The sequence below is a fragment of the Pezoporus wallicus genome, unplaced genomic scaffold, assembly GCF_028554395.1.
Source record: "Pezoporus wallicus isolate ANWC-B61680 ecotype Strahan unplaced genomic scaffold, APGP_CSIRO_Pwel_v1 contig_2595, whole genome shotgun sequence".
Taxonomy (NCBI): Eukaryota; Metazoa; Chordata; class Aves; order Psittaciformes; family Psittacidae; genus Pezoporus; species Pezoporus wallicus.
In genome coordinates this window covers 306175-328186 of record NW_026640968.1, presented here as the reverse complement: position 1 = coordinate 328186, position 22012 = coordinate 306175, and the positions used below count along the sequence as shown (strand labels likewise).

General features: G+C 37.0%; 2 protein-coding genes across 8 annotated transcripts in view; one reads left to right on the top strand and one right to left on the bottom strand.

Moving 5' to 3' along the window:
• Nucleotides 1-22012, bottom strand: part of RASGRF2 (Ras protein specific guanine nucleotide releasing factor 2) — a 275229-nt gene that overhangs the window by 28537 nt on the left and 224680 nt on the right. The gene's annotated exons all lie outside the window — the stretch shown is intronic.
• Nucleotides 1-22012, top strand: part of SSBP2 (single stranded DNA binding protein 2) — a 181878-nt gene that overhangs the window by 156863 nt on the left and 3003 nt on the right. For 3 of the 7 annotated variants that reach the window (XM_057421397.1, XM_057421398.1, XM_057421390.1), the window contains exons 12-16: nt 539-609; nt 1979-2057; nt 5069-5097; nt 9050-9148; nt 11917-12524. In XM_057421397.1, the coding sequence (XP_057277380.1) occupies nt 539-609; nt 1979-2057; nt 5069-5097; nt 9050-9148; nt 11917-11946 (308 nt within the window). In that variant the 3' untranslated portion in view covers nt 11947-12524. Of the gene's footprint in view, nt 1-538; nt 610-1978; nt 2058-5068; nt 5098-9049; nt 9149-11916; nt 12525-18814; nt 21085-22012 lie in introns of those variants that run through there. The other 4 variants (XM_057421394.1, XM_057421391.1, XM_057421392.1 and 1 more) reach the window with 3 other exon arrangements.

Genomic DNA, 22012 nt, shown 5'->3' with positions numbered 1-22012 from the left:
GTCCTTGGAGTCAGGATCTTTCCATGGTGTTCCACTGAACAGTTAGATATATCCAAAATCAAATAGACTGAGATGGATGAACATAAAAATTTTTCATGTGCTATCCTAACTTGAAGTCTGTATAATGAGAAGCTCCTTAACATTTTTTTACAGATGGAAAACAAATTGCAGGAAGTATTGATAAGAAACTCCTGTTCTATAGAGAGAATTGAAGATGTGTGAAGTAATTCAGAACTCCAGGAAAAAGGGTTTTATGGAATTAAACAGTTATAGCTACATGGTGATTTATAAACCTTTTAACAGTCATGCATAAAACTAAAGTCTAGACATAGTCACTGAGGGACCATTGCAATGATTTCTTTTCATAGCTCTGTTGTGTGGTAGCAGTAGATAGAAAAGGAATGAAATCTATTATATTGCTACTGTGTATCAGTGATTCAGGCAAAGAAATAATATGAACAAAATGACAGGATGTGTATTAGGTGAGTAGTTTTATTGAAAGGTACATATTAGCACTTAAAATAATCTCTTATTACAGATTCAACCAACTCTGGAGACAACATGTACACTTTAATGAATGCAGTACCACCTGGACCCAACAGACCTAATGTAAATATGACTCTAGTTACATGCTTCTTTGAATTATGGAGCTTTTTTTTTTTTAATCCAGACACTATGTTTCCATCACATATCATTAATACTAAGTTTATCATTTTTATGGGTGACACTTCAGTTGCTTCCCATCACCATGTACCTTTCTATGTTTCACAAATGTCAATACATGCAACATAAAGATTGGAGCATATTCTACACAGAGAAGACGTTAGAAGCTCTGCATGTGGATTTTGGGGGATGTCTGTGATGCAATAGACTTTGGTGTGGTAGAACATCATCCTAGGAGCTGCCAATAAGCATTAGTTTTAACATGATTCAAACTTCTGTTCAAAGTATCTATCCTTGAAAAGGGAGGAGAAAATTGCAGAAGTATTATGTTGCCCTGCTCCTCTGTGAAAGAGGACAATATGAATGCCTCTGAGAGGAAACCAACTTCCTTGTTTGTCTAAATGGGATGTTAAGAATGAAACCTATTGATAACATTTCAATATTTGCCTAAGGAAGTAGTTAACTTCTGACTATTTAGCCTAAATTTCAGCAATTCTAGTGCTTACAAAAATCTGGATTCTCAGGTAGAACTTGAATCTTCCTTGATCTTTCTCTATGGCTTCAGTTTTATTGTATTTCTCTTGATTGCAACCACATTTCATTTAATCATGATCCATATTATGGGCCTTTTGGAGAAGAAAAGAAAAAGCCAGTAAGACCTAAAAATACAGTTATTTAGATATTTCTAAATCATAACGCAGTGTATTCTATTTTTTTCTATGATCTTAATGTCATTAAGTATTTGAAGAATAAAATTTAAGATTAATATCTAAAACTGGTCAGAAACTCCACAAAGGTAATGCAGAGCAGTCCAACTGCCAGTATAAAGGTGAGCCTTGAAAGCTGTTAATTAATTACTTACTTATTTCATTGAAGGGGATCATAAAAGTTTCCTGTAACCCCAATAAGAGTACAGCTAGGTCAGCACTAGCAGGTTTGAAAGTCATACCCAAGGTGTCAAAGTAAATAATAAATTATTCCTAAACTATATTCCAGCCTACAGAGAGGTGAGAGTTTCATGAAGGTAATATTGGAAAAAGTTAAAAGAAACAATGATGTTTTCGCAGTCTTCACATGAAATACTTTAATTTGACTTGCGCATTCAGACATAGGACTGTGCATTTTTCCTTCACTTTTTTTGGGGTGGGGTTGTTTTTTTGTGGCGGTTTTTTTTTTTGGTGTTTGTTTTGGTTTTTGGGGTTTTTTTTGTTTGTTTGTTTTGTTGTTGTTGTTTCATTTTTGGTTTTTAATCCTGTCTTTTATCTACAAAAAATTGTACAGTAATATCAGTTTTTAATGTCTGGTCATTTTATAGTTTCCAATGGGGCCAGGGTCAGATGGACCTATGAGTGGACTGGGTGGAATGGATTCACATCATATGAATGGATCATTAGGTAATGACAGTAAATATTACAAGCATTGTGAATTTTCTATGACTAGTGCCATTTTCTGTGACCAGTTCTCTGAGTTACGTCAAAGACTGTGTGTAAAAACCTTTTAAAACCTAAAAAAGTAGTATATACATTAGTGAGGAGTATTAGGATACTCTTTTAAGCAAATGAGTTGGCACCTCTGGAAGAAAAATACTGTGTTTTATTTATATTAGAGAGTATAGCAGTTGATGAAAAGCAGTCTGAAAGCATACCATGACTGTAATTTAGAGGTGAAGGCTTAAGAACTATTTTTATTTACCTCTGTTCCTCTTCGAAAATCTTGGGGAGGTGTCATTGCGAAATGCTGATGCAGTTTCTTACAAATTACCTGGAAGTAAGTTATTACATATTTTGATGTACGTGTTAAGCTGGTTTTATTCCAACAGTTAGATATCATCATTTGTTCCATACTTAGCCATATGTCTGTTAAGTTTATTACTCTGTACCCACTAGCAGCTTCAGACAGTTGCCAGTTTTAACACATCCAAAAGAACATGGGTTCTGGTCAGGGCGTGCAGAGGCAGGGGGAACAGTGTACTGCTTGGCTTTTGGCACTGTGATTTTGGAAGGACTTGTATCTAGGGGAGAAGCCTTGCACAACTCTGCAAAATATACACTGCTTTATCACCTGACTGTCCTAGCAAACTCTCTGCTCTTACTCTTTGCTGGAAGCCTGATAGATGTTTGAAAGAGATTTTAAGAAGCAAGCTACAGCTAAATAAATTGCACTTACGCCTTCCTCTTCCATGCTTGCAAGGTAAATAAATACTCTGATTTTATTTCTGCTCCTACCCTAACATGAGGCAAATAGCTCTGAATAGAGTTCTTGTGTTGTATTCTTCACTTCCATCTGCACCAAGGGGTGCCAGTCATGCAGGCAACAGGGTGGAACTTCAGGCTGTAAAGCTCTTTAGGTTCTCTTCTATCCCCCTGGTCCACCAGCAGTGTACTCTTGTGCCTCCGACAAGGGGCACCAGCAACACCCTGCTGAGCAGTGTTTTTCTTCATGGGAAGAAACCCAAGCAAGCTAAACACAGGTCAGGCAGGCAGAAGCCAAGCTCCTGGTGCTCCCTTTGCTGTTATCCCCAGAGAAAAGCTCTGTCACTTTCCCAGCACAGACATGGACCAACCTAAACTCCACATGGTTTAAGTCCATACTTCCACGGAGGGTGGAGATCAGTCACTCACAGTCCAAAAGCTGGAGGTTGTGAGACAGGAAATACAAACTAGTAGGACAAAGGGAGAAATCTGAAGAGGCTATGGAAGGTTGAGAAAAAACCAGCTATCAAACCTTATTTACCAGACACAGTCTGAACAATTAAAATTCAGCAGTATGCATCTGTCTCCTAATAGAATTATCTTTTTTCCTAGGAAAGCATGTCCCCAAAATTCCTAGATTACTTTGCATAAGGACACCTGGTGATTTTACAGCCTTTCTGTACCTATTACAATCCTAACATTGGTTGTTGCTTTAGCTAAAAATGATGCACGTTACATTCAAAGAAATAAAAAATTATGTAAAAGGTAATAGCATCTTTTTCTGTCACGTTTCTACAGCCTGAGAATTATTTTTGGCTAAAAGAAAATAAATTGAAACAGTTGTGGAAGGATTTTACAGGCATCTAAGCATTTGCTTAGTTATTTTCTCCAGGGAAAGAGATGAAGTGCTTACTCAAATTAATGATGACTGCTTTCTAGGGGTAACATCCTATATAAATTGGAACCTGAGTTCTTTAAGGAGAAGAGGGCTGGAAGGGATCCTCTACATTCACTCCGTGCTGCAGTAGGCAGCTGTGTCTCATAATCAGATGGATAAATTGGTCAAGGTCCATCTTGAACTTCTCCAACTTCTTTGGCCATAACCTTTCTATGGTTATCTATTCATAGCTCTGATGTTTAGATAGAAACCTTTTCCTGATTTCCACCAAAATTTATCCTTTGGGCTGTGACAAGATAGCTCTTCACAACATTTATGTATCTGATGTATTTATATAGAGAAATCATATTCCTTCTCAGCCTTAATTTGCCTGGCTAAATATAGTAAGCTATTTCAGTCTTCTTCCACAGCTCCCATTTTCTTGATTGATTTCCCTGATACTCTTCTGGGTTTGTATTCAGTATTCTTGTAGAATACATCTTTCCTGAAAACAGGCGACCAGAATTGTTTACTGTCTGTTGATGCTAAAAATGCTTTTTTTTGATACATTCATCCTAAAGTTTATTTCTTCTTTGCTTTACCAGAGTGAGAGCTACAGCATGTGAAAAAAATTCAATAGTCTTGCACTCATTATATTTAATTTTATTTTATTTCTGTTACTCTGGTCCTCAGGATCATCTGCTTTCTTCTGAAAGATACTGCCATCATCAGTGTTTGTAATGAATAATGAATCAAAACCTGAAGTCATTCCAGTCAGTTTCAGCAGTAGGCTTCTGCTTCTGCAAGCAAAGACATTGATGAAACCCTCCTAGCTGACCTTAATGATAATAGTGGTCTTTTTTTGTTTGTTGTTTTTTTTTTTTCCCAGGAACATCAGTTTTTACGAGTTAGTTGCCTCTTTTTTTGTGGTTGTTTTTTTTTTTTTTAATACAGCTAATGTAACGTCTCCCTTGGTGGATAATACCACAAATAAATTGCATTACCTGTACCCTGGTTTCTAGAGTTGTGCTGGCTCTCTTATCCTGAAAGGGTGCCACCCAAATAACAGATACAGATTGGAAGTGTTTTCTTATTCTTTTTTCAGTTTTTGGTATGTTCATAGAGAAAGGGCTAACATTGTTCAATACTGCCTGTAAACTTTTACTAAGAGAGACATTGGGAAGGAATTGAGATGAAGTATGATTGGTTATGTTTGTTAAGTATTGGTTATGTTTTTTAAGTATTGCTGTGACGCTATATATTTACTATGGAAAAAAAATCTTAAGATTACATTCAGCTTAAAACTAATTGAAAAAAATGTCTGTTTTAATTTAAGGCTCAGGAGACATGGACAGTATTTCCAAAGTAAGTATCTAATCAAATATTGGGAATTTTTAGAATGTTTCATCTTAAACATATTTTCTTTGTTATAGTGCTTTTCGTTACGTATCTACATTTTCTGCTTGTCAGCTCTTTGGAAGCTATGCAGACAGCATCAGTATTAATTGAAAATTCAATAACAACATAATAAATGGGGAATATAAGTAGATTTATTCCCTACTGCTTAATAATGTGTATTAATGAATGTGATTAATTATGTCCAGTTCATAATCTGATTGATCATGTTATAATCTTCCATGCTGTTAAGCCCAATGTAGTTCTAATAATCAATTCTATTTAAATGTAAATTTGGGGAAATGTCATTAGGGTGTTACATTTATGCACTGCATGATTGCTTTTGTCACTTCTGTAAGGCAATCTTAATCATTAATATAAGTTCCTAAAAGCTAGAATAAGAAGTAGTTTCAGAAGTACTATTTTGATAGCATAACCATTGAATAGTTGGAAATGAATGTGAATTTAACTTGAAGGGGTTTTGCATCAACAAAAATAGTACTGTCCTTAAATGTGTCACATACTACTACATATGTGATCATTATTAATGTAGGAATTAATGAGCTTATTTGGTATTGATAAAGTGATCTTTTAATATCTACATAATACCTTTTAATAGCTGCATGCAGGATGTGTCCGGGGCCACTGCTGCTCCTGTGAGGGAGCGATCCTGTATTTTTGTACATTTTTTTATCTGTAACATTTTCAGGCTCTGCAAAATGATGGATTGAAATGACAGTGTTGCTTAGTTGTGCTGTGCTTAGATGTGCAGTGATGGATTCAATAAAAGCCTCCAATAAGTTTATAACCATACAGCATTTTTTAAATCAATACTGGTATCTTTTCTTCAGTAAGTTTATTGCAAACTGCAGCATTTTTTAAGGCAAAACCCCAAAACATTTCCATTAGCTTGCCACAGCGTTTTTTATAACAGCCTGTGTTCAACTCACTATTAAGTATCAGTCTATGTGCTAATACAAATATCAGGACCTCTGAAAACTTGGATCCAAATTTATCTGGAAGACTTGTAATTTGTTAACCTTAAAATTTAACTCATGGAAATCATGTTTGATGCATGCCTTTTTCAAATTACTAAAAGAAAAATCCCAGTGATGGGCATTGTTCACTAAAGTTAATATAGCTTGCAGAGTATGATGCTCAAGTCCAGGCACAGGGCATCACTGGAGTAAAATGTATATTAGAAGAGCAGATGATACATTCCCAAGAGATTAGGAAAATCAACCCAGTGTTGGTAGAATCAGTTTATCTCACAGATTTCAGAGCTGTTTTTTTCTAGAGAAGATTTTATTGTAATTGGCTGAACATCAAAACATTAAGATTTTATGAAGTAGATTAAGATGGGGGAAGTAAATGAGCTGAAATTATGCATATTAAATAAACATTAATAACTAGTGATACTTGAAGTGCCCATAGAATTTGTACAGGCATCAAAGACATTCTTGCTTTGGAGAAACCCAGCTAGTGCTATAAGGTTGGACCCCATACTGTCCATAAAAGCAGCCTAGAGGAGTTGCTACAGAAGTGTTTATGTCAGGAATTTGAACCTTTGGGGCTGGTGTGCTCCAGCAACTGCAGAATTTCAAGGCTTTGCACTACGCAGAGCAAGATAAAAGAGGGGTAAATGCCCCAGGAATTAACAAAAATGTGGGAGCATCGCATAAAATAAATGTGACAAGGCCTTAGTGAGTTTTAAACTTTATATTCATAGATTTTAAGGTGAGAAGGGACTGAATCTGTATAGAATGACCCTTTGCATAATGCAGGCAACCAGACTTCCCTGAATTAATTCCTGCTTAAGGTACAGTAGCTGTGGTTGAACCAAAGCAGTATTTTCAACATTTTTCAAGCTGTGGATCCCAAAATATCTGCAGTACTAACTTCACTGAATAGCAAACTTAATTGTCTGATGTTATTCATCTAGTTAGGCTTTTACTTGTCTTTGATGGATGTGTTGCCCAGTGATTTCTGGAGATCTGGGGATCAGTTTGAGAGGCAGTGAACTGGGCTGAAGAAAACAAAAGGCTTGGGTCAGGGGTTTTGACCCAATGTTAGAAGCTGCATTTCATATGCTAATAAACAAGTTACGTTTGCATGTCACTTGTGTAATTAATTTTATATTTAACCTACAAGTGAAAATACACCAAGATGAACTCATACACATACTTGGCCATTCAGACTGAGAATGGTCATCTTCCCTCAGGGGAATATGGTGAAAGAGGAGCATGCAGAAGAAGTCATAACTGTCCTATCCCCTTTTCTATTCAGTGAGCACTCCAGTGTACATCTTTAAAGTGCCAGTATAGAGAGCCTTTGTAGTTCTAGGGGAAGTGCCAAGGAATGAAGGGGACTTTATCTTTCTTTAATGTTTCCAGTTTTTCATTCTAAGTTTGACCTATTGCAGGTTTAGTTATACTAAATGAAGACTGCGTGCAGGTATTTTCAAAGTTCAAAGTACCTCTTTGGTTTGTTTGTTGTTTTTTTTTTTTTTAAATCTTTTGTGCTAACAAATGTAGCATAGAGGATTATAATTGAGGTAACATAAGAAGGAGAGGACAAATTCACTTAGGATTCTTACAGCCATTATCATTTGGTCATTTTGATCAAGTTCACTACTTGGGAGTTACATTTTGTTAGCTTGCCCATTGACTGCACTAGGTTTGTGTTGAATTTATTATGATATACCAGATTTGCACTTGTATAAGTAAAATCTCAACAGCAATATTGCATTCCGTTTTCTGGATCAAAAGACAGAAGAACTGTGATAGACGTAAATGTTTCATGCTTACGTTCGTGACTTCACTCCCCAATTTCCCTGACTGCTCCTTTTCTATCACAAATCATCTGTAAGTAGGAATCTTAACAGTGATGGAAAGAGAATAGCCTGTGCTCCAGGCATGGTAGGGTACCGCCAATCAACTTTCTAAAAACACCTAATTGTAATGCCTACAATAATCGTATATTGGCTATTGATTCAGAATAATTTCTGTGGCAGTTACGTTGTTTCACCCTTTCATTAAATAACTGAATCCTGAAAGCAATTGCTGAACATTGCAAAGGTGGTTCTGCATTTCTGTAAAGAAGAAAAAAAAACAAAACCAAATGAAAAAAGGAATTGTATCCTCATGAGTCTGTATATTGTCATTATTTATTAGTATGTCAGTCACACCTAGAGACTGAAAATGTGCTTAAAACGCTGTTGTATTAAGCTGTGTGCAAGCAAATGGCAAAAGTGCAGCTCCTCCTGTGAAAGGGTTTGTGAGCCCAGTCCAGTGTCCAGCTGTTGCTCAGGAATCTTTTGTCTACAAGACTCTTGTTAACTCTTTTACCTACGAATGCTGTGCGCTAGCTGTGTTGAGAGGTTTACTACTTGTACACCACTTGTGAAGTACTTGTGAAACTGTATTTCAATAAACCGTGAACACTATGAGGAAAGACTCCAGCCACAGGCCTTTGCAAAGGTCTGTGTAGACCAGATCCATCTATAGGTCTGCCTTTAAGTACATACTTCTAAGTCATGTATGTCAAGGCACACACTCATAGACTTCACTGCATTTGGCCACATGATTTAATGTAGTAACAGAACTGGCTCATATCCTGATGCAGCTATTGTAACCTTCCCAATTTTAGAAGATGCTGGCTATAACTTGAAAGCAAGAATTGCAGGTAAATAATTCTTGCTTTAGGTCATTAGGAAGCATCAGTTTACAGGCTAAAATTAGTGACCAAATCATGCAGAACCCTCCAGAGGCTTATTTTTCATCTTTGAAAATCCCAGTGCATTACACGGTGCATTTTAGTGCACTATAGTATCATGTAAACTGTGTCTGACACACTTGGTGAAGCTGGGAAATGGACTGCAATCTTCAACACTTAATCTGTATTTTAAAATCTTATTTAACAGAACTCTCCCAGTAATATGAGCATGAGTAATCAGCCTGGCACTCCCAGAGATGATGGTGAGATGGGTGGAAACTTCCTCAACCCTTTTCAGAGTGAGAGCGTAAGTATTTCTTTACCTGTTTTATTGTTTGTTTTGTTCTTTCCTTTTACTTTGTGAAACTTTAGCTCTGTAATTGTGTTTAAAAAAAGAAAAAATACAGCAATAACAAACAGTTTTGTAGTTATTTCTAAAGCACTAATTTGCCTCATGTTCTTATTAGGTTCTAAAATTACAGTATTTATAGATTTGGCAAAACATTGTGCAAAAGACTGCTAGAAGTTTAGTTGAAACTGGAAAATGTGGGAAGTGTAGATTTACTACAGAAATTTCCAGATTAAGAGATCAGTTATCACTGAAATATCTGTTAAAAAGTAATAATTATGCGTCACATATTCAGTAGTGCACAGTGGGTGTTTGTTAGGCAGTGTCTAAGCAGCCTAAATACACATAGTCAACAGATCCTTACACCTGAGTGTTTTCAATGTGTGGCTGCCCAGCCTTCAACACGCAAACAATGTGTTTTGTAGGGAATGTCTTTTGGAACAGGATTTTCACTGAAGGATATGATCAGAGCATGGGTAGATCTCATGTTGCAAAGATGCAATGTCCTGTTACAGGCAGAAAAAGCAAAGGTTCCCTCTAGTGTTCATTCAGGCTTTTTGAAATGGAAAATGCTTGAGGCAGCAAAATGTGGTATAAATTACATTACAGAGCAAGCCCATTGTGTTTTCATGCTCATGTGTCTGAAGCTGGGTTTCTAAATCCACATTTAGGTTCCTAAATAGGAGTGACCTGATTTTTCAGAAGTGCTGAGTGACTTCAACACTTCTATTATTATTGGAAATCACTGCTGCCCAAAGTGAGTGCAACTTCATTAACTGTGGAGTGGTGAACTTCAGCTCAGATATTGACAAGTAAACTGTCCGATCACAAAACAGTTGAATTTCAAGGCAAATTTAATGGGAATCATATTGGGCATGGGGATGGGTTTGCTTTTTTAATCTAGTGAAGAGGCAGACTTTCTGCATGATAGCTGTTGATGTCTTCATTGCGAGGGCACATATTCACATGTTCTGATTGTGTGGAGTATTCAAGAAAAATGTTTTTTACAACTCAAAAAGGCTGATGTTTCTGCCAAAAACATCTGCCAAAAAAAAACGGTCAGCACAGAATCTCCATTAAATGTAATCCTTGACTCTCAATTTGGCATACTTTGCTTGTACTGAGGGCAGGCAGCCTGATCAGCAGGCAGGAGAGTTTAGCAAACTAAGGTCATGGAAAGAAGGACATCAGTTGTACTCAAAAGTAGATCAGTTTTGTCAGACACTTCCTGGATTCTACGTGGACCTAGATGTTGTTTACCTACCTGGAAGAACCTGGGACTCAGTTTTCCCAAGGTTTACATGAGATGTATAAGTACAAGGCAGTCATTATACATGCCACGTACATTTAGGTATGGGTTCCTCTCTAACATGAGTCACATTGTAGTCCTTGGGAACTGTTTTGCTTTCTGCTTTGTATTTTATTACTTGGCTAGAGTAGGCATTATTATGAAGTCTTTCTCATGCAAATTTGCTGTTCACCAAGAGTTTTGGTTGGGGGTGGGGAACAGTGTGTGGCTAATAGTAAGTTGAAAATCACAGCTGTGTTTAGATATCTTTTGATTCCTTATCCAAAGTCATTACTTAGGTACTTTGGCTCAGTACAGGAAATTACTTAAACATAGGCTTTGCTTTAAGCATTTGAGCTGGTCTCTGTTGCTAAAGATAAGCATAGCAGGACATGATGGAAGTAGCCCTAAAGCAGTCAAAACGTCAGAGACATGACAAGGCATAAATAGACTTTACCTAAGTAGTCCATTACCGTACCCAAATAGTCCATTCTATATAGTTTACATGACTGGGAAGTCCTATCCAAGATGGTTTTTTTTTGTAATATGCTTGTTTAGAAATGGCCAGCTTGAAACTCTAGCTTTGGCAATATTTTTATTGCATATCTGTTCTTGCAAAGGCAAATTTATATTCTGTTTCTTATATCAGTTTTCACAATGCTAATACTTCTTGCATTTGAACTTTTCCTTTACTTAGAAGATTTAAGCCAAATTAAGTGTTGCTGCAGTCCGCAGTTTTCAATTTAAAAACAAATTAGACATATAGATATGCACTTCTTCTAGGCATTGTGGTGTCCCATTGATTACTGCGATGAAGTACTGCTAACTTGAGGGAAACTATAGCTTGTATAAGGGCTGCAGTTCAATTTGTGTTACAGTAATAATATAATGTGGTGACGGAATTTTTGTTTCACATAAAGGAGAATGACCACTGATCCTTTGCCTCCAGTTTGCCTCCTAAAATTGGTAATACAGAATAATGCAGACCAAAAGCCTAGTTTAATTCCAGCCTTACATACCTTTACTCCTTTCTTCCCATAAAGTAATAAAAAGCTGTCCAAAGTATTTATATGGTTCACCTAACCATAAATACAGCTGGTCTTCTTGACATAAGTTAAATCCCCCAGTATCCAGCACTGACCAGGAAAATATGTGGAAAGCATCAGTGAGGTATTGGTTCATCACACTACCCAGGTAAGACCAAAACACTCTTCAAGAAAGTTGACTTTATCAGCAATAGCTGTACTTTCACATAATGAGAGAAGTATCACACAAGTTATAATACCACAAATTGAACTACAGCCTCAGGCTACAGGACAATTTTAGAAGGAAGTTCAAAGAACATGTTGACATGTGAACCCATTGCTGTGTAGTTACGGGGGGGGGGGGGGGCACGCCAGAAAAATGTTTGTTAAAATGTGGATTCCTCTTTTTCCAGTACTCCCCTAGCATGACAATGAGTGTGTGATCCGTTAACAAGTCTCGCCATGAAGACCACAGTGAGTTGGCCCTCTTCAGAGAGCTACTGCAGAAGAAAATTATTCGTCCCAGTGTACAGTTTAACAAAAGGATCTCAGACACAATCAGATCCACCTTTATTTTTTTTTCCTACCATCTCCCCCGTTTTGTCAAGAAAGTGGGTCCCAAACATGATTGAGATAACCATAAAGAGTGGCATTAAGAGAACTGCCCAAGATGGAACTGCAAACAATTATCTGTGTATGTACATGTGTGGGTTGATATATATGTATGTCTGTGTGATACAGAAATACACACATACATACATAGACCTGCAGGACATTACAAAATAATATGACATCTTAACTAGAAATGAGAAGTAGGGACTTTTATTCCTTTTTTTTTCCACGTTTACATTTTAATTATTAAAATTTGCTTTCCCTCTTTCCTCCTGAACTGTTTTATGTTGCATATGTCACTGCTTTATAAGTTATTTTTTATGGTGAACTCAAATGATAAATTCTTCTGATTTTGTTAATGTCTGCCATTATAGATAGGAATAAAATTGCTTATAAGAGCTTTCATTAACTTGTGTTTGATACCAGTCACCCTGTGAATTACAAATTGTACTGTCTTAAGAAATAGAAGAAAGCTCAACTTAAATTTTTTTTTGAGAAATTTAATAATTTTCACTTAGTTTGGGGATTTTTTTTATACTTTGCCTTTTAAAAAAGAAGCACTGAGGGTTATTTTTCTTCTTTAATTGAAGCCTAATATCTGCAATGTCTATTTTAAATGGAAGCCTGAATTTGAAACAAGATTCTCAGTTTATATAGAGTACTACAAGGTTACTGTAAGTGAGCTCCAATTGCTATAGAATCTAGTAATAAAACGTCAGGGCTTCTTCTGCCCTTGGTAATGAGTTTTGTATTTAGCATGATCTTCCATAGGGGTGATTGTGCAGTAGAGTCCTTATCACCAAAACCTTTTCTAACAATTATGTTTTCCCATTTTCACTGATTCTCAACCGATGGTAACAATCCTACTATAAACAGCATTTCCCAAGCCCATTCAGAAAATCAGGTCACCCTACTATTCAGGTGTGTATTTTTCGTCACATCATTACCAGAAATAATTCCCTCAAAATTCTCAGTAAACAGCCTTTTTCTTCCCTTTTTTTTTTTTTTTTAATAGCCAAAATGATGCAGTAAGCTTTTTATGACTGGTGGCCTTGTGAGGGTCTCACTTTTGCCATGAACAGAAGAGAAAATATGGTGTGGTCCATTTTATAAGGATGTCGCCTGTGTCAGACATGACAGCTGAGGACAGAATGGAGAAAGGTCTTACAGTCTTAAAGGAAATGTTACTGAAAGCAATCCCATGTCTCTTCAGGCAAAGCTCTAAAACCAAGGTTATGGCACATGTAGTTCTTAATGACTTCCAGCTCCCGCAAGAAAACAAAAGTTTTCAGTTGTGTAGTGATCAAAAGGTTGATGAACAGCAATGAGGCCAGGAAGAGGCTGAATAAAAGTTCATGCCACAGACAGAAAACAAAGTCTCCTCCTTGCACTTTGCATATAGAAGAGCCACTTACATCGGAGGAGCAATTCTGAAATTTGCTATAGCTGTGAAGGCTTGCATGGACTTCTTTTTCATGAACTTACAATAAGGAAGGGAATGTAATGGACTCCTTGTGATAGCAGCTGCACACACTGGGGTGTGCAAGGAATACTACAATCTCCTAGCTCATTTTTATTTACATATATTATATATGTCTAATATGAATATAATATATATATAATATATGAAAATAAAAAGGTGTAACACTTGTTACTTTCTTAGATGAAACTCTTGGAGGCTTAAAATTATCTTAAAATATCAAAGATTTTGGCAGCATCACTTTTAAGTGATAATAACTACTTTGATTTGTTGTAAACATAAACTAGATAATCATTACATGATTTTGTGGACTTACTTCCCAGTGATTATGAAGGTTGCATTCATCTGCTTATCTTTGTAAAATACTCTGTTGCTGTCCGAAAAGATGCTAGAAGCCCCTGCTATTGATTTGAATTACAAAACCACAAAAATCAGATCTAATTTCCTCAGATCATTTGCTGTTTTCACTGATACCACTGATTTCAGTGGCTGTGTCCCCAGTGCACTGCAGAGTCCAGGTGTCCTTGCAGCCTGCATTTGACACCTGTATTATCCATGGTAGTACTCCAAGAAGGACTTTTGTGCCCAGCCAGGTGGTCACTTGCCACTGGACTAAGATAAAAGGATACACCTGTACTATGCATCAAGTGCCAAAGCCCATTCATGCACCAAGTGTGCCCCAGAGTGAGATCTTACACTGCTGAATGCATGTGGGGTCTGTTCCGTATCTCCGGGAAGCCCCTGTGCTGTCCTGTGCAAGCTGAAGCTCCAGCAGGCAAGCAGTGTGTTCAGTGACCACCTGACAGTATCACTGAGGGCTCTTTTACAAGACAGAGTATGTGCCGCTGTAGCATTATTAATCAGAGTAAGGTTTTAGATTAATCAGTCTTGATTTTTTTTTCCTTTCTTTCTGAATTTTGCTTTGTCTGTAATATTTTAGCTTGTAGGCCCCTGTTCAGGATGAAAGTCTGACCATTAAATTAAACCTCTGCAGAGAAGCACCTTAAATGCAACTGCCAGCACATATTGAATAAAATTTTAGAAATATCTTATCCTAGTTTATATAGAAAACATCCTTTCAGGCACATGCGTTTTCTTCTGTGGCTTTTTCAAACTCCTTTCTATACAATGTTTCTTACTGCCATCATGTCTTTGTTTCCCCTTTCCATTTCTTTTCCAAACCATTTATACAGATCAAAACATCTATAATACTGTTACACTGATCCTGCAGTGTTAATCTGGGTAAATACATTCCTGGCTTCAAAATGAACAGGACCAGGCCCTGCTTCTTGTAGCCTGTCCTTCTCTGCTAGTTACTAGGTATGTCCAGCACCTCTCATCTGTACATAATCCCACAGACTGGGGGAACAAAAGATATGCAAGCCTGCAAAATTATAGATTTAGAAAACCTCCTTGAATACTCTTAATCTCGCATATCTTAATTGCTAGAATTTTAATCAGCTATAATGAAACCTAATCATCTTGCCTTCTGTAGCGGATGCTTATACCCCTATGCTCATGCACATGAGTATAATTACTTATATGTGCATTGGCAAGCCCAGGTGATAATACCATACATAGTTTTCTGCAGCTGAACTATAAGAAAGCAGTCTTATATGATAAATATTCAACTTTAAAAAATATAGGTGTCCCTTTGGGTGTTGTTTTGTTTTGTTTTTCTAATATGCATAGAGCTCTTTGCTTGTTCACTTCTTTCAGTTATAAATCATTGTAGGGTTTGCAACACATCTAGAGCATTAATGTGGAAAGACTTATTTTCATGCATTAACTTACTCCCACTTACATTTCTAATACATTAGACACCAGTGTGTAACGTAACTGCTCGTTTATACCTTTTATTACACAACAGCATTACTGATGTCAGAACTTGTCCAGCTCTAGGAGGAATTCTATTTTAAGTGATGCAGGATATTTTCTCTACACTTCATTTTTATGTAGATTTCTCTTTATTAATACAGTAATAAATAGATCATCCATGGTCCTGTAAAAGGTTCTTTCAGGCAAAGTCAGAGTAAGGCTTTTTAAAGACAGAAGTAATGAAACCTTAGAGTAGCAGAAATAGGGAGTAATGGATGTCTCATACTGTGAGAATTCTGGCAAATAGTCTGTGCTTGTACAAATCAGCTGAAATTAGGATTCACTTGTGAATTTCACTGTGAAATTTTATCTGCATCATAAGCCTATGAAAAGGAGTGTTCTTACCCAGATTTTGTCTCCGTGTCTAATTCTTGTGTAGGCAAGAACCAGATTTAGGGCAAAGAAGCAGCCGTATGAATCACATGTGAAGCATGTAGCTTGACATGCACATTAAAAAAATACGTGGATATTTTCATGCAGGGGTTATATTATTTTCTTAATGGAAGGAGCATGAGGAAGAAATGCAGTTGCGCTCTTGTGTTTCCCGTTCCACTGTACAGTGAGTTTGGTGCATGTAAAAAACATGGCAATAACATTCAATAGCATTGAGTCTTTGACATGCTCCCCAGTGACATAAATGTGCCTCAAGTAGACTTGAGGGAATCTCAGAGTGACAGTCCCCAGATCAGAGGATCGTCCCATCAGCCTGTGGCTGAGGCCAGATTTGCCATTTTTTGTTTGGAAGCCCTTCTGATTGCAGAGCCCAGACCAGCACTGGATCACACACTCAGAGATGGCAACAGCTTTCAGACTTAACCAGCCTGCTTGCCTCAATGTAGAATGAAATGCCCCATGTCCAAAGATATCCAGCTGTTGTTTTCCCTTGCAGTGGAAATACGCAGGCTGTTTATTTATTTATTTCAACTAATTCAAACTAAGAAGAAGGGAACAGTCTTGCTTCTTTATGTATAGCAATTCATGTATCAAAAGGACAGCTTCTTGAACTGGCTAGAAATCATTTGAATTTTCCCCTGTTCTGTGGCTTGCAAATGAAATACTGCCTGTAAAGATGATTTGGAATTAGATGGGTAATTTAATGAGCTGTTCCAGTATTCAGTGTTGAACATTTTACTCTTCTTTTTCCCTTTGCCAGTCAAAATGAATTTTCAGCTGGTACATGTTGCAGCTATTTCTGTTTCTCAGCTCAGTTAATTATTTTTAAGTGTAATCTCCTGTTCCTAGTCAGCTTTCATTCTTCTTTGTTGTGGCGGCTAAATAAGGACTGGAGTCTTCCAAGATCTGACCTTACACATTTGCATTTTGAGAACGTAAAATGGAGCTTAACAATGAAAAAGAAAAAGAAAAAAGAGATTAGCGCAGGTAAATTTATTTTTCTTTCATTCACTGTAAGTGATGAAATGCCGTGGCTCCTGTTCCAAACCCACTTGTGGTTGGTCAGGCCCAAAGGATGAGAATCCTGACAAAAGCACATATTCCAAATAAAACTCAAAAATACTCTTCCAACAGTGACAGTTCATTTCTCTTCAGAGTGATCACACTTAAGGATCTAATTCAGGCTTTAATGATATGAAACAACTGTAAAGATTCAGTGCACTCAGAAATGAATGAGTTAGATTTAAATGTTACTGTGTGCGGCTTCCTCTACTTTCCTGACAACCTTGTAAGCTGCTGCTTATGCCAGCTGTCCTGCTGAAATAGATGAAACCACTCATGTAAGGACATTTTTTTGGTAGGATTTCACCCTGATCTTGATGAAATATGTAATTTATCCAAGGTGTGACATTTGGCAGATGTATAAACTGCATACACAAAGCAAAATATAGGGGGTCTGTTGAAATTACGAAATTGATGTCTCAACCTGAAAAAAAAAAACAACCAAAAACAAAAACAAGAAAAGGTCCTTATCTGAAACACTGCTTTGAGTGCATGCATGCATATTGTCTGCCAGTGTTGTTATCTTGGGAAGAAAAAAAAAAAAACAAAACAGTAACAAATCATCTGTTCAGCACATTGAAACTGATCCTGAAAACATGGGCAGATTTGTTTGAAATTAAGCCTGCACTTGGTTAATTTCAACTAGATTTCAGAATACAGGCAGTATCCTTCAGGAAAGTGGGACTGCTAATATGCTATAACCATACTTGAGCATGAACAGTCTAGAAGCTCAAATTTAGTCTTCCCTAAGCAGACATTATTTTAAAGATTCTACCAATGCAGGGCCATGTTTATGTATTGGTAGTACTGATACGCAGAACAGATTTGGCTTTCTTCTGTTTCTTATTTTAATAGAGCGTTGCTCACTACTACATGAGTTATTTTTGTGAACTTGTCCTTCCATCTTGTTTTCATTTGTGCAGCCATAGTTTCCCTCAACATAGCTAACAGCTTTGCAATTTTAGTCCAAACTTCTGTTTGGTCAGTGTTCTTTCAATTTAAGCTTAAAATGTGTAAGAAAGCCTCTCATGTAATGGGAAAACTTGCCATAAAAATGTATAAGGGTTTTCTTGGGTACATGTTTTCACATTTAATAAAAATGCAATTTTCAGTTATAATTTGAAATGGTCACTTTATAGCCACTATTTAATTTTTATGTGAAAAAGAAACTGAGGAAAAAAAACCCAAACCTTTTATTTATTTGAATTCAGCATCATAAATATATGTTGAAAGATGTGGATTTGGAGAAAAACAAATCAAAACAAAATTTACTGCCTAGTTACAGCTGGACTTTTATGTTGAAAGCTCCTTCCACACCCTCAAAAGTGGATTGCTTAATGTATGATTTTGTAAGAGCCCAATTCACAAATGTAATTTTGTCTATTGCGTATTTTCACAGTATCTTGTGGGGGATTAAGGGTGCCCCTTAGCTGTGCAGGGTTCTGTGGTTGTATCTCTCAGAAGAGTAACCGAGTGGTCAAGCAGGCTTGTTCACAGGGTCTAGTAATTAAGGACTGGCAATTAATATCCACCAGATTTGTGCTCAGAAACAAGGTATTCGTACGCTACCTCGCTGTTCTCTTGAGAACTTGGGATAATTCTTCTTGCAGTTAGGTATGGGGATCCTTCAAGACTTTACAATGCTGAGACAAGAAGAATAATTTTGCTTAGAGAAAACTCTGGCAGTTTAGCGCCAGTTTTCATAGAGAATCAGCACAAAACATGGGGATTTTTGAAAGGTGATGCCTTTTCTCAGTACCCTGGGTATACCAGGAAATAGACCATACAATTTAGAAGTTTGGTCTGTTACAGAGATATATACAGTTCCTCAGATTAGGAGGGAATTATAATAATAACCATGGCCAAACCTATGTTTGTCCCTATAGAGTGAAATCATCAGCAATCGCTTTTGATGGGAAGAATTATTGCTATGGAACAACTGCTCCAATCCTTGAGGAGCCAAATTATCAACTGGATATTTGTAGGTTTCATTTCTGTTTCATCTTCATGGTTTTTTCTCTCTTATTTGGATTTTCCTATTAAATGTACTGTCCCAGATCTCTGCACAAAAATAAGATCCAATAAAAGTACAGAAAGTTATTCAAATCTCTAGCTAAAGCCCTACTACAGAGAGTTTATTTCATTAGAGACATTGAGCATAACAAGAAATGTGGAGTGGCAGTGCAGCATCCTGAGAGCTCTTACTGTTTAGGATTAGGAAAGTTAGCCTCTCACAGACTCACATAAGGCAAGATGATTTCTAGCAATGGCATATAGTAGCTTGAAACAAAAGCTGATACTTACCATGCAGATCGGAAGGAAATAAAATCCAAACAGGTGATCTGTAATTGAAGTAGAGTTTTTACTGGCATAGCTTGGAAAGTACATTACTGGTAACAAGCTTCATATCAGCAAAACTGGTAGCTAGGGTTCAATAGCTGCTCTCTTTCTTAAAGCAGAGGTGCATCCTGATCCTGCTGTCTCTAATCCCCAGCAGAAAGGCTGGTCTTTTTGATTCAGGCACGTTGTGGACCAGGGGCTGCCCTATCCACCGGCCACCCCTTTTGTTACAGCTGAGCAAAGTGCAAATGTCCTTCCAGTGGGTGTCAAAGTCAATCTGTAACAGGAGAGTAGAGCGTGTCCAACAGCTTAGCAGAAAAGCAAAGCCATGTTTGCTAAATTGTTGTCAATAAACATGATGTTCAAAAGCAAGTATAAGTTGTTCCCCAGTCTATTTTAATTTTTCTGATTAACTTGTAGCTTTGATTTGATTTACATTAATGATTACATTAATTTACATTAATGAGTACCTTGACGGTTAAGGAAGAGAATACAAGTTCCTAAACTAAGGCTAAAATACAGACATGGAAGAGTGGCATAAGTAAAGTGGAAGCTGAAATTGTCTGTTAGTTGAGAAGCAAGTACATTTTTATTATCCATAAAATAAACTTTTTAGCCTTGTAGTGGCTATTTGAGAAGGGTTAATTAAAATGCTGTATATGCTTAGAGACCAATTTTGAGGGCTTTTTTTGTGGCAAGTATCCCCTTGCAAAATTGTTGCAGTGCATCTATTTCATGCATGTTTGCCTAAAAACACAAAAACAAATAGATTTTTTTTCTATGGATTGCTGTGTATGCATCTGGCAAACACTTGTTTATGGTGGGAAGAGGAGGAGGGTTTGATAGCTGGTGGGTTAGCATATTTATGTGAATTACTTAAAGCATTGGTAAACTATTGTCAACTTTGTTCACATTGCACAAGATACTCTGTGTAGTCTACTGCTGGCATTATAACCTCAGTGATCCATGCATATTCTGTAAATTCCTGTAGGTTTTGTGTAAGAATCCTTGTCACCATTGCTTACTACTGTAAATTGTTTTGAAGCAAGAGGTGGCATTTGATTGTACAGCCATGTGTATTTTATACTACAACAGTACCTGTTCTCTCCTCGAAACTTGCTGTTCACATATAGGTAAAAGGTTTGTTAAGCACGCTTAGTGGTTTCAGAATTTATTTCAAACAGCAAATATATAAGCCATTTGCAGGAATATTAAATGTAAGAGAATTCAACCCAGCTCATACCCTTTTGGGGGCTGGATTTTAGCAAACAACAGGCAGCTGCAGGTTAGCACGTTTCGTGGCTCCATGCCAGATATGCAGTGTGTGCTTTTTAACTGCATCAGTGCCAGGACAGAAACCCATCTCTAAGGGTATGCACGGGATAAAGCACTGCCTTTGTATTGTGTCCTTGTACCCAGCCGCCATGGGTTTTATGTGTGGCAGTGTTTTAAGGAGAATTTAATTATTTGTCTGTTTATGGAGATAGAAAAATAATCCGAATTCTTGGATGCTGGATTATTTTTTATTACTATTTTATGATATACAACAAAGACCCGAAAATGTGTGTGTGTTCTTTGCTGGTTTCTGACATTCAAGTCCTGTCTAGACTGAAAGACAGTAATGAGAAAAGTGAAACAAGTGGGAAAGTTGAAGGGGATAATTACTTTGATTATTTTAAATTCTGTGTTTTATATGTTTTTATTGATTGTTTAAATGTGTAGGTTAATGTTTTGAATAAAGGCAGTCTTTGTTAATGACTTTGCACCTTCACCCTTTCACACTGAGTACTTTCAATAAATGTTCCTGATGCTTCCACGCCAGTGTGTAGATAAATTCCCTCTAAGATCAAAAAAAAAAAAAGTTTCTACTATTATTTCAGCCCTTAAAAAAAAACAAAAAACAACACGGGGATCCCAGTCTCAAGTATTTGCAGGTCACATCTGAACGATTAGGCAGGTGTATTTTAGAAAAAGAATAATTTTCAGTATCAGAAATGAAACTAATGTTTACACTCCAGTCTCTGGAAGGAAAGGAAACATCAGCTGTTTTCCAAACCAGCACAAATTAAATTTATCAATATAAATATTAACATAGAAAATACATTTTAAACTTGATACTGCCTCTGACCTTAAGCATTAATACTGATAAGACTGGGGGTCTCACAAATGCTGTGTATTTCCAAACACCTGTATTTCTCCTCAGTGTGTGCTTCACTATCAGCATCTACTGGAGAGAGTGAATACATGCCATGCCAAAATTGCTCAAAAGCATAGAGATAACAAATTCCCACAACATCATAAATACACTGACATGTGTGCATGTTGATTTGATTTACATTAATGATAATTGGATGAGTAACCACTCCAACTGTGAACTTCTCCAGACCTTAAGCGAAACATTTACAAGCAGCCTCTGGGATGGGTTCAGAAGGGCAGTAGTCTGAAAGGTCCAACACGCTGCCCAGCTCATAAAACCAAGGTCATAAAATCTAGTCTCACTGTTTTATCTTTTAAAAGATCCTTGTGAGACTGGTGAGCTTGCAAGGATTGTGTGCATCACTAACCCTAAAAGTTTATCTGGTTTGGAGCCTCAGACAAGGCTGACAGGCTGTGTTTTGTAATGGTAATACATTCTACCACATCAGGCATGTTTCTGCTCCAAACTGTGGCCTGATTCATCCTACCTTAATTTCAGCTGCTTAAAAATTGCCAGCCTACGTCTATTCTGTACGTCAGAGGTGGAA